The 19,027-nt window shown below is 43.6% G+C and overlaps 1 protein-coding gene across 2 annotated transcripts in view; it reads left to right on the forward strand.

The window, feature by feature from the left end:
* The first annotated feature begins 16,855 nt into the window (after positions 1–16,855).
* Positions 16,856–19,027, forward strand: part of PDE6A (phosphodiesterase 6A, cGMP-specific, rod, alpha) — a 66,922-nt gene continuing 64,750 nt past the window's right edge. The window contains exon 1 of one of the 2 annotated variants that reach the window (XM_008565911.1): positions 16,856–17,330. In XM_008565911.1, the coding sequence (XP_008564133.1) occupies positions 16,857–17,330 (474 nt within the window). In that variant the 5' untranslated portion in view covers position 16,856. The remainder of the gene's footprint in view (positions 17,331–19,027) is intronic. The other variant, XM_008565913.1, reaches the window with a different exon arrangement.

The raw sequence follows: 19,027 nt of genomic DNA on the forward strand, positions 1-19,027 counted from the left end.
GTGGCCCCGGCAGAGGTGGATCGGCCTGCCCCCTTCCCCGCCCATCGCCCGGCCCCCGGAGGAGGCGGGGCGCGGCCGGCCGGTTTTCAGGGGGTGCGGCGAGGACTCACCGGCAAGAGGTGCGGAAGGCAGACCGCGCGAACGCCCGAGGCCGTGGCACTCACGTGGCTCTGCGGGCGAGCGACGCGGCCGCCAGCCAATGACTCGGCCCGGACCTGCGAGGGTACCGCCCCCTGGCCAATCTTCTCCTCGCGATTGGCTGCTCACGGCAGAAGGTCCCAAGCGGCCTGGATTCTTAGGGAGGTTCCTCCCCCGCCCCCTCAGGCAATGAAATCGAGTCTTTGGCGCAGCTGGAGGGTTACGGGTTCCTGTCCTTCACCGCGAATGTAGGGGATGAAGTGTCCGACAGATGCGGAAGCGCCCTTCCTGGAGCTGCGAAGGGCTCTGCGAGCGGCATCATCTTCATGCGTGAACCCTGAGGACCCCGTACCCTCCCACCCGCGTGTGTAGAAGGGGAACTTGAGGCCCTGAATGGGAAACGGTCGGCTAGAATGTTAGAGGCTCTCGTCCCAGTATACGGAGCTCATTCTCCACCAAAGACCCCAGTTACCAGCAGTATCTTTTTAAAATGTAAATAAAAATGTAAAAGTAAATATAAAATGTAACTCCAATCCTTGTGTAAAACCCTTATGTGGCTTCCATAAAATTTACAGGTAAAATCAAACCCTCCCTGTACCCCGGAGGCCCCGCGTCGTGCTCTGGGCCCTCGCTCTGGTTCCAGTCGCCTGTGTTCTTCTAGTCTCTTAGGTCTCAGCCTCGCCTCGGCCAGGCCGTCCCTGACCACCCCACGTAAAGAGCCAGCCAGTCACATCCTATCATGTGTCTTGATTTAATTATCTGTCCCGAACTGGCGACCATCAGATACTGGATAGGAAGGAATTTGAACATTCTTCACCTTGTTTGTAGCTTCCGTGGGCCCGCTAGAAGGGGGTGAAGGAGATCTGTGAAGGAAGCACGGTTAAGTTCCTTTTCTTCCCTTTCCAACGAACCTCTTCACAGTCATTTAAGGAACTCCCTTTCTTATCTTGAGATGGTCCAAATTTCTATCACCCACCAGATTCAGAGTTTCCAAAAGTCCCAAAGCCGTATCAGGAATCAGAACACCTGGATTCTACTCCCGATGCTGCCCCTTACGGCGGAGGGCAAATCACATCAGTGGGCATTCAGTGTTCTCACCTTTCAAAGGGTGGTTAATGACTTGGCACCCAGACCCCTGGAGAGGGTCAAGCCAGACAATGACGGTAAAGAAGACGGCACAACAAGCAGAATAGCAACAGTTGCCAATTTCTGGATGTTTATCATATGCCTACACAGACCTTTTCACATTATTTTTATCTTCACAGCAGTTTTAGAGATGGTGCTATATTATGATTCTCCTTGAGGAAATGAGACTCAGATGTTAGGTGCCTTGCCCAAGGTCCCACAGTTAATAAATGACAGTAGCATGATTTTAACCCACATTTGACTGCAAATCCCACTCTCTTAACCACTACACTCTGTGCTATTCAAATGTAAGAATCCACCCCCATCCTTGCATGTGATAGACACCAGTAAAAACCATCGAGTTTAATAATGGTTATTATTTTCTTTCTTTTATTTAGTGCACATTATTCTGCATTACAGATGAAGAAACTGAGGATCAGAATATTGTTACTCACCAAGGTCATGCAGCCAGCAATAGTGCATTTTGAGGTAGGACAGAGGTGGATTTCGAACTGGAAGCTGTCCAATGTCAAAACCGAAGAATATGTGGCTATGCCCCAGTGCCAGGACGGTGTTAGAGAAAAGAAGCTTTAAGTCACCCACTGGTGCCTCTCCCTCCCAGTTCAGCATCCTAGGCTGCTGTTTTAATGTTGTAGTGCCCCCCACATACACACACACGCATACACGCAGATACCCGAGGTTCCGATGGAACTGGACTTTGGGCTGTCCCTTCCCTTCCCTTCATTGATGCTCCAGTGCTTTGCAGCAGGAATCTAAATAGGGAAACAATACCCAAATGCCAGCTATGGTGGCTTAAAACCTTAAAAAATAATAATTTGCTTTTCTTCTTTTACAGCAGGTCAGCAGCCCAGACAGTCAGCACCTAAATCTATTTATTTACCTCTCTTGTCTGAGCTGGGCATTTTCCCTCCTGTTGGTCCCAGGGTTCATAGGGGTGGCCGGCAACCTGAGGGCCACATATTATAGCCATTACTCTGTTCCAAACAGCTTTTCCAAAGAGTAATTAATGATGTATTCACTTAGGGCATTGCAGCCAGCAAAGTCATTTCAGGTTAGGGACCACTATCAGAATTCTCCTCCTCAGCACTTCCTGACCACCCACTCTTCTCAAGTGAGACAAGTTACTTCCTCTGAGGCCCCACTGTACCTTGAACTAACTCCCTCTATTCAATGGACCATTGTTTGATTTGCTGTTCGGGATTTGTTTTCACTGGTATAGATGTTTTGCTTTTTTTTTTTTTTTTTTAAGTTAACTTGATTGTTCTTGGAAATAGATAACATTTACAATAAGGTAAAGTAAACAATTCAAAGAGTCGAAGAGTTTACAGTGAAAAGTAAATCTCCCTCGCACCCTATCCATCTTACCCCAGTGTATATTTCTAGAGGCAAACACAGCACCCCTTTCCAGGGTGGTTTCCAGGTTTATTCAATACGAGCAGTTCTCAATTCTGGCTGCACATTAGAATCTCTTGGGGAAATTTTTAAAGGTGATACTGTTCATGTGCTATCCCCAAATATTATAATTTAATTGGTGTACAATGGGCTTAGGCATTGATATTTTTTAAAAGCCCCCCAGGAGATTCTAAGCACACCTAGGGTTGCAAACCACTATTCTATGCATATACAACTATATACATGTGTATATATAAATATTTTTAAACAAAAGCGACATATACACTATTCTGTACTTTAAAAAATAATATTATGCCTTGAAAATTGTTCCATATCAATGCATAGACACAGGATTTCTGGCTGCTTATTGCTGAGTAAATCACTCCAGAACTTAGTGGCTTAAAACAACAATAATCATTTCTTTTTTTCTCATAGTTTCTGTGTGTCAGGAATTGGGTAAGGGCTTGCCTGGGTGTTTCTGGCTTGGGGTCTCTCATAGAGCTATAGTGTAACTCTACATAGTGGGCATGGTTGGGACAGAATGGGGACTGAAGCAGCTGAAGGTGATCTGGACAGTTCTTTCACATTTTCTTGTAGTCACAGGGTGTGTTTTTCTGTGTCGGTTAGTTTGGTCTTCCTCACACCATTGAAATTACAGGGCAGTCTATGCTTAACTAGCTAGCAGCTGAAGGTTTTATGTGCCAGTGGCCCAGCAGTAAAAGGGACACTGTATAGCCTTTTTTGATCTAGGCTCAAATATCACACAGCCTCACTTCTACTGCAGTCTGTTGGTTGAAAGTCATAAAAGCCTGCCTGGTTTCAATGGAAGGGGAATAGACCTCAAGTTCCAATGGAGAAGTGTCAGTCACATTGTAAGAAGGATATATGGGATGGGAAATATGGTGGCAGTCTTTGGCTACAGCAGCTGCATAGTATTCCATTGTTTGGATGTATTGTCATTTATTTAAGCATTGATGGACATTTACGTTGTTTCTATTCTTTTAATATTACAAATCGTGCTTTGAATGATTATAGTTATATTTCCTCTGCCACCTCTCCCCCAGTCCCTAGAGAGGGCTTGGCTGCCTCTCAGGGAGGTAAGGCACTGTGTGACAGGACAGAAGGCAACCATTCTCAGGCTCAAGAAAGCAACCATTTCTGCTTTTGGCTTTGGAGAGAAATTAGGCTGAATTGTTCCAGAGGGGTAGAGAATGGAGGGCCATGTAGTCTAGAAAAAAATAAGATTTTTGAAAGCCTTTCCCAAGATTGAGACTTGGTTTTGCAGGATCCTTGAAGTGAAAAGGACTTGGGCCTGTCTCTGCCCTGGAGAGGTGGGAGGGTCTCCTTACATGGATGGCTGTTGGTGCCACAGGGAGGCTGGAGCCTGGTGTTAGGAGGTCCTAGCCAAAGCAAGGGCCCTTGAGCCCCACCTAAGAGCAGAACTACTGGCAATTCAGGGACCATACCAGCTTGGATGAGGGACGTATTTGCAGTAGTAGAGTGGACTAAAGGCCAGAGGGCCTTTATGGAGCTGGACTAAGTTAGACCAACAGGCCTTCACATAACCCCAGGGTGGGGCATCAGGCATGATAATTATCGGGATTGAATGTCCTGCCAGCGCCGTGTGGTGGGGGCTTAAAGCATCTAAAATTTGATTTGGAGAAAGGAAAGAAATGTGACTCTTATACCTAGGGTGAAGGAGCACAAGTCGTTCTTGTTACAAATATTTAGGTAGTGATCTGTTATTGGTGTTTCAGGGAGAACACAAGCCCCAGTATTCCAGATCTGTTCTTTACGGGACATGGGCTAAGAGCTGTGGGCGATGGTCACTTAAAATGAAACATTATCTTTGCAATAAGAAAAGATTTTTTTTGGCAGTTGGCTGGTACAGGGATACGAACCCTTGACGTTGGTGTTACAACACTGTGCTTTAACCAACCGAGCTAACCGGCCAGCCCCTTGCAATAAAATATTGACTTTCCATTATTTATTTATTTAAACTCGAATTTCTAGATAACATCTTAGTAGTGACCTTATTCTATCTTTCTTGTCAAGTTTTTTATTAAGAACATATGAAAATAATCAAGCTGTACCAGCCAGCTGCCAAATAAAAAAAGGGGGGTGGGGTGGGGAGGAAGGAAAGAAAGAAAATAAGCAAGTGTGCAAAGATTTAACTATTCAAATGTTCATTAAAAAAAAAAAAAGGGCTGGCTGGTTAGCTCACTCGGTAGAGTGTAGCATTGATAACACCAAAGTCAAGGGTTCGGATCCCCATACAGGCCAGTTGCCAAAGACAGACAAACAAACAAACAAACAAACAAACAAAGTTAGAAACATCTTAAATAACCAGCAGTTGGAAATATGTTAAATAAATTATGGTGCAGCCACCCAATGGAGGCCATTAAAAGTCACCTGGGAAAAGAATATTATTGGCACAGAAAGATGCTTACATATATTGTTAAACAAAATATGTGTTGCACAACCATAGTTTTATTCTAAAAATTATAGTTATATGATTGGAAAAGAAGGATGTATGTTAAAAATGTTTCTCTGGGTGGTAACTATGTTTCTCTTTTAGTTTACCTGTATTTTCTCAATTATCTACAATGCAAAGATGTGTTACTTTATAAAGAGAAAAACAATAACTAACTTTTGGTTTAAAAAATAAGAAAATAGGTATATCTGTATTATTTCTGCTTTCTACCAAATATCACTGCCTCATACTTAGCTTACGTTATCATTGTTACTGGCTACATTTATTGAGAACTGCCCATCAACCAGATTCCATATGTATACTGCCTTTAATCCTTACAACAGCGCTGTAAAATAAGTATCATTGTTACCCACAACTTGCAAATGAAAAAATTGAGACCAGATGCTAAGTTGCCCAAAACTGAAATTTGTAATTGTATTAGTCTGTTTTCTGTTGCTTATAACAGAACACCTAAAACTGGGTAACCTGTAAAGAAAAGAGGTTTATTTCTTACAGTTACAGGAACTGGGAAGTCCAAGGCCCAGAGAACACATCTGGTGAGAGCCTTTTTCTTAATGGTGACTCTCCACAGCAATGCAGGGTGTCACATGGAGATGATGGGCTGAGCTAAACTAACCTCTTCACTTACTCCCCTTTAAAAGCCACCAGAACCATGCCCATTACCACCCATTAAATCATCAATGGATTAATCCATTCACAAGGGTACAGTCCTCACAATCTAATTGCCTCTTAAAGACCCCACTTTCCAATTACCATAATAGAATTTCCCACTGTCTTTTTTTTTTTTGGTGGCTGGCTGGAATGTGGATCCATATCCTCGACACTGATGTTACCAACACCACACTCTAATCAACTGAGTGAACCAGCCAGCCCCGACCCTCTTAACACTGTTACAATGGAGATTAAGTTTCCAAACATCAACTTTTAGGGGACACATTTCACCCATGGCAGTATGATAGGAGGCCATTGTTTTGGACTAAGTTCCTGCACTACACCCCATAAGACCAGACAAAAATTCAAAATGGAGTCACCCTTGTCAAGTTCCACATCACCACACCTAAACTAAGTTGTGGTCTTACCTACTGAGAAATCAGGAGCAATAACATCCAGTTTCCCAAACAGGCCAGTTTAAATCTTCAATGAGGCATGGTAATGAAGTTCCCTCTGCTTTAATCCTTTTCTGTTTTTTGTTTTTTTTGGTGGCTGGCCAGTACAGGCAGGGATAGAACCCCGGACCTTGGTGTTATCACAACCTGAAGTAACCTGATGTTAAATAATCAGTTATTTTTCTATTCTGTCTCTGTGTCTCCACCTTACAAGGAAAATAACTTAAAAATGACTTATCTTATTATTATTATTTATTTTTTTAAAATTTTTTTTCGTGTCCGGCAACGGATCGCAACCCTCAGTGTCGCGCCTGTACCGGACCGGGACCGGCAACGGGATCGCAACCCTCGGTGTTGCACCCACACCTCGCTCAGCCAGTGAGTGGGAACCAGTCTGTATGTGGGATCCGAACCCTCAGCGGGAGCGCCACTGCGCTCCCAAGCGGCGCACTGTAGCAGTGAGCCACCGGGCTGGCCCTTATCTTATTTTTTTTGTTGTTGGGTTTGCTTTTTTTTTTGGTCGCTAGCAGGTATGGGGATCTGCACCTTTGACCTTGGTGTTGTGAGCACTGGGCTCTAACCAACTGAGCTAACCAGCCAGCCCCAATCTGCTTTTTGTTCTTTGTTTCTGCTTTCTTCAGCATTTTCTGTCTATTAAACTAACTTCCTTTGCTCAGTTCATTGAAAGACTTATTTTATTTTATGGAGTGAAGTGTTGCCCAATTCTAGAATTGCAATGAAGCCCATTGAGATCTTTAAATTCGTTGTAATTTTGTCCTTTGATAGTAAGTTGCAGGAAAAGGATTCAAACTTGGATTTCTCTGGTTCCAGTACTTAAGTATATCCTCCTGCCTCTTGCCTTTTGTGTTTGCTTATAATAGAACACCAATTGGATAACTTATAAAGAAACAATTTATTTCTTACAGTTTTAGAGGCTGGGAAGCCCAAGGTCCACAAGGCACATGTGATAAGGGTCTTCTTCTTGGTGGGGATCTCTACAGGGTCCTATGGTGATACAGGCTATTACATAGCAGTGGCTGAACAAACACATGTTCAAGTGCTCACTTGCTCTCCTTATGAAGCCATCAGTCCACATCCATGATAATCCATTAACCCATTAACCCATTCATGGGTTAATCCTGAGTAGGGCTCTCATGATCCAATCACCTCCCAAAGGTCCCACCTTTCAACACTGCCATAGTCTGATTTCCCACCCTCTTAACACTGTTACAATGGGGATCAAGCTTCAATGAGTTTTGGGGGGACATTCAAACCATAGCACTTTTCTCCTACTGTTATCAAAAAGCATGTATTTAGGACTGATTTTACCTCATGTGTCAGGATTACCCAAAGTTCCCAATTTTTTTTTTTTTTTTAGTTGTAGATCCCTTTCAGTATCAGAGCTTTAGAAAAATGCACATACCATTAAAATGCACATAAGGACAATCTTTTACATGGCTCATCTGTGGACTCAAGTTAAACTCTTAAAGTAAAACAAAGAGAATCTCACAGACTTCCCCATTCTACTTCATGCTTCTCCACCCACTCATTTCTCTCCATTCTTTTGACCCCCATCCTGGGTCAGTTCCTTATTCCTCTAAGAATATTGCAATAGCCTCCCTACTGGCTTGCTAGGCCCATATTCATCTTCTTGATATAAATGCTGATGTTTGAATTCTCTTTGCCATGTCCTCCACTTACATACCTTCAATGACAAGGAGCTCACTACCTATAAGGTTATCCAGTTAATCTTTGATAGTTACAATAACTAATAATGATTGAATACCTACTATTAAATTGAACAGTATGGATTGCCATTTGTGTAGGATAAAAATAGTCATTGGCTGTTTTATATGGCTCAACTTAATATTCACCATAGCTTTGCATTATATACTGTATTGTCTCATTTAATTGCCACAAAATCCATGTAAAATAATTCTAATTTTACAGATAAGCAAAAGGTGGTCCAGGAGAAATTAAATAATTTACAAAAACAGTAAATGACAGGCCCAGATCAGTCCTAGGTCTAACTCCCCAGCTCTACCTCTTAAGCACTCTGCATACTGTCTTCTTATAATAACCTTTATCTCTGTTCTGCTGGCTTATTTTGCTCTCTGGAATCTTCCTAAACAAACTGGCACTCTCTCCCACCCCCAATAGCCTTTCAGAGCTTCCTTCCAATTGAACATCCCCAGTTCCTTCACCATCGCTATTAGAAGGTGTGATGAATGGTAGGTAGCTGTGGAGACCTTTATACCCAACACTGGAATTTGTGGTGGCCACTAATATGCTGACCAGTCCATTCACATTAAAGTAGGTCCTGAATTTTGGAGTCCTATTCTTTCCAAAAAGGTACTTCACAAAACTCCTCTCCTTGACCCATTTGGTTCCTTGCTTGGTTGTAGAGGGTACTAACATTAATAAAGTACATGTATTTCACAGGGCCTTAAACTTTAGCTTAGTAGAGCCACAGCCCTTAGCTGTTAGAAGGACCACAGTCCTTAGATCAGACCGTAGCTTAGTAAGATCTTTATCTTAGTAGGACCACAGTCCTTAGCTGTTAGAAGGGCCAAAGCTTTTTAGTTTAGGCTGTAGCACAGTGGGGCCACAGCCCCGTAGTTTTAGCAAGGCCAAAGCCTTGTAGTTTGAGGAATAACCTAACCTTTTAGTATTGCACTTAGGTGGGGCCACAGCCCCGTAGTTTTAGCAAGGCCAAAGCCTTGTAGTTTGAGGAATAACCTAACCTTTTAGTATTGCACTTAGGTGGGGCCACAGCCCCGTAGTTTTAGCAAGGCCAAAGCCTTGTAGTTTGAGGAATAACCTAACCTTTTAGTATTGCACTTAGAAATGCTAAGTTTGGGGGAAAAAAAACAGAAAACTTCCACAGGACTAAAAAGTCTTTCATGGGGATATGAGAATTGTAACACAGCATAAGTGCTTGCTGTAAGGGCAGATGCCCTTGGTGCAGCTAAACCTAATTATGGGAAAATATGTGTACTCAAAGTTTCAAGGCTACTCTGCCAGTTAGTGGCTGGTTCCACATTTCACTTTCAACTGCTTCTCTAAGTTTCCTAGGAAACTAAGGGTTGCCATAACAGTTATCTCATTGGTTCTTTTGTATGTCACATAGCTTAGTTTTATGACTCCTTTGAAGGTAAATTGCTTGAACTATTTTTAAGTTGCATCTGCTTTAATGAAAATTGTTATGTAACCAGTTTGTTTGTGTTTTCATTATGACCAATTAACCACCTGTGTTCTTTTCTGTAAATTTTTGCCTGGACAATAAAAAAACCAAGAAAAGCCCTGATTTGGGATCATTTCCCAGGAATTCCTTCTCTCTTGAAGAAGTCGCCTCCTGGGATTTGACCCTTTTGGGCCTCTCACTGCTCTGGAAAAATGGGCTTTGAGTAATCCTTTGCATCTCCATCTCCATCACCCTGAGGGAAAGGTGACACTTGGTCCTATTTCTTTCCTTTATTCCATCCTCTTTACCTCCAAACTTGGAGTTTTAAAATCACCTGTGGACCCAACAATTCCATTCCTGGGTATAGAGCTAGAGCTGGGGTCTGGAGCTCACAGACCCCTCGAGCCCATTCACAATCCCTTCACACGCAGGTCTACAAGCTAGGTAACTGGACAAAATGGTCCTTGGAGCCTTGGCTGAAGTAGGAATAGTCTTTATTCAGCACACTCAACACTATGAGCCAAGCAGTCCACAGAGACACTCAGAAACTCAACTGCTATGGGCAAAGTCCAAAGAAAAACTGAACAGCTGCCAGCAGAGTAAACATGCTCTATTTTTAGATGTGAGCTCTCTGCCAGCCAGCCTACTTCACAAACTGCAGAACACACAATAGCAACAAAACGAAAAAGATACATTGGTGCACAGGCGCAGTAACTCCACCCACACACAACTTGTTTACAAGAAATATGCTCCTCGACCCCCAGCCAGACCTGAGCCAAGGGAGCCTGACTAATTATCCTGTTTTCCCCACAATCCACCCCTTCAGGGTCCCTCACTGTACAATCTACATGTTAAAAATCTTCTGTGATGTTCCCTTAGGGAGGATAAATGATCCTTTTATTTATACAACCTATTGTCTGTTCGATATGGCCTCAGGCTGGTCCTTAAGGCTTGTCCTGTAGTTCTGTCCTTTAGTCACACATGTCTGGTTAGTAGTCATCACTAGTGTGATTTTCCATGGGAATCTTGTAGTCATACTGATGTGAAGTTCAGTGCATATTCAGTAGATGATCACTCCAAGGTATGTATGTACCCAGTCAACTCTGGTGCACTGCATGCAGCCAGAACACTATGGGCTAAAAGACAGAAGGGTTATTGGTACCAATAGGGGACGTTCTCACCCCTCTGGTAAGATACACACCAGTTTGCCATTCTGAGAAAGGATGGTTGCAGGAATAGGCATTTTACCCAGTTTGGGGCCCCGCAAGTCCATACAAACAGAAGACCAGTAACTCTCTGACTTTGGCAGTGGTCCCACAAGGTCCACCTGCCACTGTATCAGGGGCACTCTCACATGAGTTATCTGCCCATTAGGGGCATCCATCTGCTCATCAGGAGTACATCTGTCTATCAGGGGCATTTTTTCTCGGGTTAATGTGGCACGTGGCAAGCCATCAACCACCCGGCCTTGCAGCCAGCATGCTGCATTCTCCAATGTAGCCACCCAGCTACATCAGTGCTGGAGCTCTCTCCAGCCACCTTACCTTAGCCAGCACATCAGCTTCATCATTGTCAATTCAACATGAGGCCTCTGGTCCTCACCTGCCCCCAAAAGATGAGCACCTTGGCCTGCTCCCTAATTGAAATGGAACATTTCATCTGCCTCCTCGGGAGCAACCAAAAAGTCTTTTAAATCCACTGAGCATACCTTGCTACCTGTTTCTGGACATTTGGTGAAATCCTGTTCAGGGTGCAATTGCTGCCACAAAGCAAACAGAACTGCATTTGGTTGCCGGTCAATTTTCTTCCTATCAACCCCTGCTGCAAACACGTCAAGCCACATCTGCTTATGGCTCGTCTTGTTTGGTCTCTTTGGGATAAAATCCTGAGTATTTCTTGGGGATTTGGTCTTAGCAACTTTTCAGACCCCTTTTGCTTTTCTCTTCCCCTCTACTTCACCCAAGCTGGCTATCATGGTCATTACCTCATGTATAGGATGACCAATGTATGGGGCCAGTATGACCATCAGTGACCCAAAGGATGTTGGTAGGGCATGTTGCAGCACTATGTCTCTCAAGCTGCCCATAAAATTTTCATCGTCCGGGCCACGAGTGTACTCATTAAACATGGACTGCCACATCCCCAGGTCTTGAATTATTTGGACTAACTCAGCATATGTTTGCCATTTACTAACAATCTTGGGTAGTTCTCCAGCATTTGCCCACACAGTTTGGGCATCTGCACCCATTACATTAAGGAGTGACTACCTGGCCCTTGTGCATATCTGGGGCTATTCTGTAGCTGCTGCCTCGGGGACAGGTGCATGGTGATGGAGGCCAATTTTTCCATCTCCTCACCAGAGCATACCACACTATCCACCCCTAGGTCACATAACTGCAACAGCCAAGCAGCCAGGGTCTCCCCCTGTCTCTGCTGAAACTGTCCCCCCAAGTCAACTAATTCAACCTGGTTATATGGGACATAGGTGGTAAATTGGGTCACCTGTGGATTGCCCACTTGTTGTCTGCCCAATCCCATAGGCTGTTTGTGTTTCACTTTCTGATGTATGACAGGTCATGCCTGGAGACACACGGTCTCCCCCAACTCATCACTGGGTTCATTGTCTTCCCTGGTGTGAGAAGCTGGAGTGGCTAGTCACAGCATATCATCCTCCAGGACATTAATCCATGCTTCCTGCAAGTCTGCTTTTCACTTTGAATTTTCCAGTCACTGCACGTCATCCTCCAGGATAATTGTCTGTGCTTCCAACAACTCTGCTTTCTTCTTCACCTCTCAATCAGTTTGCAGCAGAGTGAGCAGCAGCCAGGCTCTGGTCAGCAGAGAAGTGGCCACTGGGCACCACATGCTCAAGGACACATTTCCTCCCCCTCTCAAGGGGCTTTCTGCTTCAGTGCCTGGTCTATGCTGCCTTGCATTACAGCGAGCAGCAACCAGATCCCTGACAACGGGAAAGTGGCCATGGGGCACAACATGTCCAAAAGTAGCCACATTTCCTCCTTCTCCAAGGGCTTCTTGGCCCCTGTACCTCCTCAGTATCCTGCCCTGACTATGCCATTTATCGAGCTAGAGCTGGGGTCTGGAGCTCACAGACCCCTCGAGCCCATTCACAAACCCTTCACACACAGGTCTATGAGCTAGGTAACTGGCAAAAAGGTCCTTGGAGCCTTGGTTGAAGAAAAAATAGTCCTTATTCAGCACACACACATCTAATAGCTAAGCAGTCCACAGAGAAACTCAGAAACTCAACTGCTATGGGCAAAGTCCAAAGAAAAACTGAACTGCTGCCAGCAGAGTAAACATGCTCTATTTTTAGACATGAGCTCTTCTGGCCAGCGCTGCTTCACAAACTGCAGAGCACACAATAGCAGCAAAACTAAAAAGATACATTGGCACACATGTGCACTAACCGCACCCACATACTTGTTTATAAGAAATGTGCTGCTCGACCCCAACCAGATCTGAGCCAAGGGAGCCTGACTAAATTATCCTGTTTTCCCCACATTGGGTATACGTCCAAGAAAATTGAAAACATATGTTCACACACAGACTTGTACATGAATGTTCACAATAGTCAAAAAGTGTAAACAACCCAAATGTCCATCAACTGATGAATAAATAAACAAAATGTGGTGCATCCATAAAATGGAATATTTTTCAGCCATTAAAAGGAATGAGGTACTGACACATGATACAACATGAATGAATCTTGAAAACATAATGCTAAATGAGGGAAGTCAGTCACAAAAGGCACATGTTATATAGTTCCATTCTCTTGAGCCAGCCTGCACTTTGTACTGAGCTTTAAGTATGTTTTTCTTGCTTTTGTGTTAGACTTGATGTCTGTACTGAATTTACTTTTGTGTTAAAATTGGTGTGGGCCCTGCTCAGTCTCTGGAGTATGCTGCTCAGTATCAGGAGCATGCCACACTCTCTCTGTGGAACCTGTATTTCTTATCTATTAAACTTTGTCTCACTGTCTACTGTGACTCTGCCCTTGAATTCTTTCCTGTGGTGGAGTCAAGAACCTGGTAAAAGGACTGGGCAGGTTGAGATCAACTATTGGGCCCCACTGGATCCTACCTCCGACATCAAAGGAACTTTCTCGAAGTCACAGAATGAGTCACTGGCATTGCTAGGCCAACAATTCTGTATTTCTCTTTCCACTAGATCACATAAAACGTCTCTCCTAACTCTACTAATAGCTCCTGTTCCCAATGAAAGAGCTTAAGATTTCCAGTTTCCTCTTTGATGTGTGAAATCAAGCCCATTTCATAGGAATGTTAGGAAATGCCCCACTGCAAATACCAGCTTATTTGTACCTACTCAACAATTAGGACTGAAGTTTTTCAGCAACCTCGCCATCCTCATTCTGACATTGAAAAACGAGATAAAAGTAGATTTGTCTGCAGAATAATTGCTTATACACAAGTATTTCTAACCAGAACTAAGCCTGGTGGGCATACTTTGGGAAAGGACCTGGGCTGGGCTTTTTGGGAGATTTTAAAAAATGGGGAAAGTTTTACTTCTATACTTGGGCTTGACTTTAATGAAAATATAGACAGGGAGAAACACAACCTAGAATGTAGAAACTCCCATTAGAATTAAAGGAAACCAATAGTTTGAGGGTTCCAAGTAGGAAAAAAAGTCTAGTTTGGGGGCATCAAAGAAGAATCCATGGAATTAATGGCATCTGGACTGGGTGGTTAGGGACAGGTAGAGGGCATAGCAAGAACAGAGGTGGGAAAACCCTTAGGCTGGAGAAGCCATTATGGGTAGAGAAATTTTGGAAAACAGTAAGGAGTATTGGGGCCAAATTTTGGAGAGCTGCTAATGACAGGATTAAGAAAAATTGTTTAATTTAATAGGCAACAGGATGTTGTTGAGGGGTGGGGGGGGGCAGGCACTCTCATTCACTCTAGTATAACCTTGGAGACAAAATTAGCATTACTTGCCAAACCCTTTGATAGCTGTAATTTCTTTGGACCTAGGATTTCACTTCTAGGTATTTTTATGAAGAAATACAGGTATAAAGATGTTCATTACACCATAGTTTATAATACTAGAAAATTAGAAACAACCTAAATATCTAATAACTATGGGGCGATGGTTCTCAACTGGGGTGATTTTGTACCATGGCGGACACTTGGAAATGTCTGGAGACATTTTTGGTTGTCACAGCTTGAGGGGGTTGCTACTGGTATCTAGTGGATAGAGGCCAGGGTAAATATCCTGGGGACAGTCTCCCACAACAAAGAATTACTGGACCCAAAATGTCAACAGTGCCAAAGGTGAGAAACCTTTCTGCAGAGGGCGGTACTACAAGGGAATTACAGTACCTCTGTACAGTAAAGTGCTCTGCAATCATTAAAATTAATGGGACATACCTTTGATAGATGTTTATGATGTTCTGTAAAGTGAAAAAATCATATTATGCTCTGGTCCCACATTAGAATGTATACACACACACACAGGGACACGTGAGTACATAAACATAACATACATATATATATATTCTCCAGGAAAATATACAAAAAATATTGGTAACGATAATATCTGGGATTGTGTTTGATTTTAGTTTTCTCCTTTGTATCTTCCTGTATTTTAAAAATTTTAATCCAGAACATGTAAGACATATAAATAAAATAAAAACTGAACACCAAGGATATGCCAGGCAGCATTGCAAGGCCTGGGGAATCAACCTGACAGGTCCCAGCTCTTGCGAAGCTCACAGTATAGTGAGGAAGACAGACAATAGGACAAGGAAACAAAATGCAAACATGATAATTTCTGATAACAATAAATGTAATAAAGGAAATAAATAGGATGATATGACAGGCAGGAACTGGGGAGCGGGTGGATTAGGGGCTATTTGGGATAAGACAGCCAGAGATGACCAGCATGGCCTGAAATATGGAAGCTGAGGAGATGTGTGTGAGAGCTGTGAAAGGGCATTCAGACAGAGGGCTCAGGTCAGTTACGGTGGGTGTGTTCGGAGAAGTCCAGGCTACTTCATGGGCTACCAGACCAGGGAGGCACCTGTGTACACAGTGCTGAATGGGTGCAGTGCCCCAAGAATTTATTGCAACCTACAGTAAAGGAAGTGATCTACAATCCAAGAAAACTCATTTACAAAGAGCAAAGTGCTAGAAACTGTCTGTCATCACGCACTCCACAGTGTTTACAATGTAGAGGTGCGGAGCTCTAGCAGATATACTCACAGAAGCTAAAGTAAGTTTCATCCAGAAAGAAAAGTGCTCTTTCCCACCTCCTGGTGTGCCAAAGGGGCTTTTCAATGAGGATTCTGGTATTTCACGATTCACTGGAGTTGATAGCATCTGGACTATTGTGTCTATTTCTGATGAACATCCCAAGAAAGTACAGGCTGGAGCCAGAAAAAGCTCATTAAAGTGCCAAGAGAAAGATCAAGTATGTTGAATGGAAACAGATTTTTAAAGTTAAGCCTCTATAAAAAGGACAGAAATTAAAATGTTAACTAGAGGTTACTTCTGAGTAGCAGAATTATGGCTGATTTTAATTGTCTTTGTGTATGTTCTGCAGTGAATTTGTATTGCTTTTGTAATAAAAGAAAAACTCTAAAAGGTGTGTTGTTTCTATGAGGGTCCTTAGAATGCTAAAATTAGACAGTCATTAAAATCTAAAGCTAGGAAAGATTTTGGTGCATAGATAGTGAAATCGGGGCTTGTAGGTGCCAGACCCAGGGAAGTAGGCTGAGCGGTGGCCATGTGAACTGATGGCCTATACTGGGGAGGTATTGGGGAAGGGGGAACAGAAGGGTGAGTGCGGTTGGGGAGTGGGGAAGCTGGTGGACAGTTACCTCACAGCTCCAGCCATTCCTGCCATGGAGGAATGTGGACAAAGTCCTTAAATCTTCTGATCCTCCAATGGAAGCCAAACAAATCTCCTAAATAGTAAATGTTAGGCTTCTATGTCAGATGTTTAAGAAAACTAACATAGAGGGCAGTGACAACACATTTACAGGTAGTAGGGTGTGCGTGTGCTGCCTGTTTGCAACCTCTGCTTTAGTGGTGTTTAAGCCCACATCCAGTTCTGCAGAAATTTCTTCTGAGGTCTTAGTAGACCAAGGTGAAAAGAGAACTTTTACCTTCTACCATCTGGGGCTCAGCAGCATTTGGAGCATACTGATCCTCATAATCCTTGTTCTTGGGAAATATTAATGACTTAATCTCCCAAGCTCACTCCTGCTCCTATGTGGTCATCTCAGTGTAATTTACAGACAAGATTCAGAGACATACACATTGGAGTAAAACACTCAACTTGCTGCAGACTACAAAATTGCCTTTAGAAGGCCTCTGTCTCAGCCCCTCCACAGAAGTAGCCAGTGAGATTCCCAGTCATGGGTGAGGTGACAGCAGAGGAGGTGGAGAAGTTCCTGGACTCGAATATTGGCTTTGCCAAACAGTATTGCAACCTCCGCTACCGGGCCAAGGTCATCTCAGACCTCCTTGGGGCCAAGGAGGCAGCTGTGGACTTCAGCAACTACCACTCACTGAGCAGCGTGGAGGAGAGTGAAGTCATCTTTGATCTCCTGCGGGACTTTCAGGATAATCTACATCCTGAGAAATGCATGTTGAATGTCATGAAGAAGCTGTGCTTCCTCCTGCAGGCAGACCGCATGAGCCTGTTCATGTACAGGACCCGCAACGGCATCGCAGAGCTAGCTACCCGACTCTTCAATGTCCACAAGGATGCTGTCCTGGAGGACTGCCTGGTGGTGCCCGACTCAGAGATCGTGTTCCCTCTGGACATGGGCGTCGTGGGCCATGTGGCACACTCGAAAAAGATTGCCAATGTCCCCAACACAGAAGAGGTACTCTCTTCCCATAAGAGAGAGGGCAGTGAGGCATTATTCCATGGGGTCCTGGGGTGCAAGTGGAGTGGGGAGCTGTTGGCCACCGAGACTAGGCTGGTGATAACATGGTGCTTTTCTTTAGTTACTTATAACTTTTTATTTTGAAAAAAATTTCACACTTAACAGAAGAGCTCAAAATGGTAGAAAGAACTGTGTATCTTTCATCCAAATTCATTAATTGTTAACGTCCTACCACGTTTGCTTTCTCTCTTCTATTTTTTCTGACATATTTGGGAGAAAGTCTCAGACACCATGCCCTTTTGTCCCTAAGTACTTCACGGTGTGTTTCTACATTGTAATGACATTTGAAAGGACATTTCTTACTTATCCACAGTACAATGATGGAATTCAGTAAATGAAACATTGATACAATACCATTATCTTAACAGTTCGTATTCAAATTTTGCTAATTATCTCAATTACACTGAAGTGGCTGTCTCTTTCGTCTACTTGGATCTGAAACATTTCCTCAGTTAGTCTTTGTTTTCTGGGATACTGATGTTTTTGAAGGGTGCAGAGCAAATATTTGCAGAAATGTTTCTCCATTAGGGCTTGTCTGATGTTTCTTCATGACCAGATTCAGGTTATGCATTTCTGGCAGGAATATCATAGAACCGAAGTTGTGTTTTCCTTCAGGCTTTACATCAGGAAACGTGATGGTGGTCTGTCCCATTACTGGAAATGTTAACATCGATCATTTGGTTAAGCATGTGGCTCTTTCTTCTAAGAGTTCCGCATTCTACGGGATTCTACTAGCAGTTCTGATAAAGACTTCTTTGATCACTTTGGGCAAATCGCTTTCCCCCTGCTGGTGTCAGCTTTTAAAGGCTGTAATGCAGTTCTCCACATAGTACTCTGCCCAGCTCCTACTTGTCCAGATCTGTTTAAAAGTCACTTCCTCAGGAAGATTTCCCTGATCCCCCTGTTACAGTCTCCTTGCTAAAACCACTTATCACAATAAGTCCTGGAGGCTGGAGACCATGTCTGCCTTATTCACCAGGCATTTATCCCAGGACCCAGCACAAAGTGGGTGCTCAGTAACACGTGGCATAAAAGACTCATAATCAAGTAATTTGCAATAATTTCTTTAACACCTGTTTCACCCAAAAGAATGTTTGCCCCTTAATGGTAGGGCCCATGTGGGTCTCATTTACTGCTGCACTGGCCAAACCAGGAGCCTGTGTTCAGTCATTTCCAAGATCCAGCCTCTGGACATTTTGTGATCACCTTACCTCTGGCCTTATTTCAGATTAAGGGTCTTAAGGTTAAAAAGAAGGGAAGGTAGGAACTTCAGAGATTATTTTATCTGTTTTATTTAATAGATAAGGAAATTGGACCTAGGAGATCTTGAGAAGGGGCTTGCCCAAGGTCACCAGAGGGTAAGGGTCAAACCAGGTCTTCATATCCACTAATGTAAGAATTCAATCAGGTCATCTTTTGGGGGAGGGGGGAGGGGGCTGGCCAGTACAGGAAACCGAACCATGACCTTGGTGTTATAAGGCTGTGCTTTAACCAACTGAGCTAACCGGCCAGCCTCCATCTTTTTGACTTGTGTTTCTTGGCAAGATAAACACAGATTTGGGTCTCTGTGGGAAATGCACTGGGCAGGGTCCCCTATGAGATTCACCTTGCTCTTCATCTCCCCGTGGGCATCG

Source organism: Galeopterus variegatus, unplaced genomic scaffold (assembly GCF_000696425.1).
Source record: "Galeopterus variegatus unplaced genomic scaffold, G_variegatus-3.0.2 Scaffold212, whole genome shotgun sequence".
Classification (NCBI taxonomy): Eukaryota; Metazoa; Chordata; class Mammalia; order Dermoptera; family Cynocephalidae; genus Galeopterus; species Galeopterus variegatus.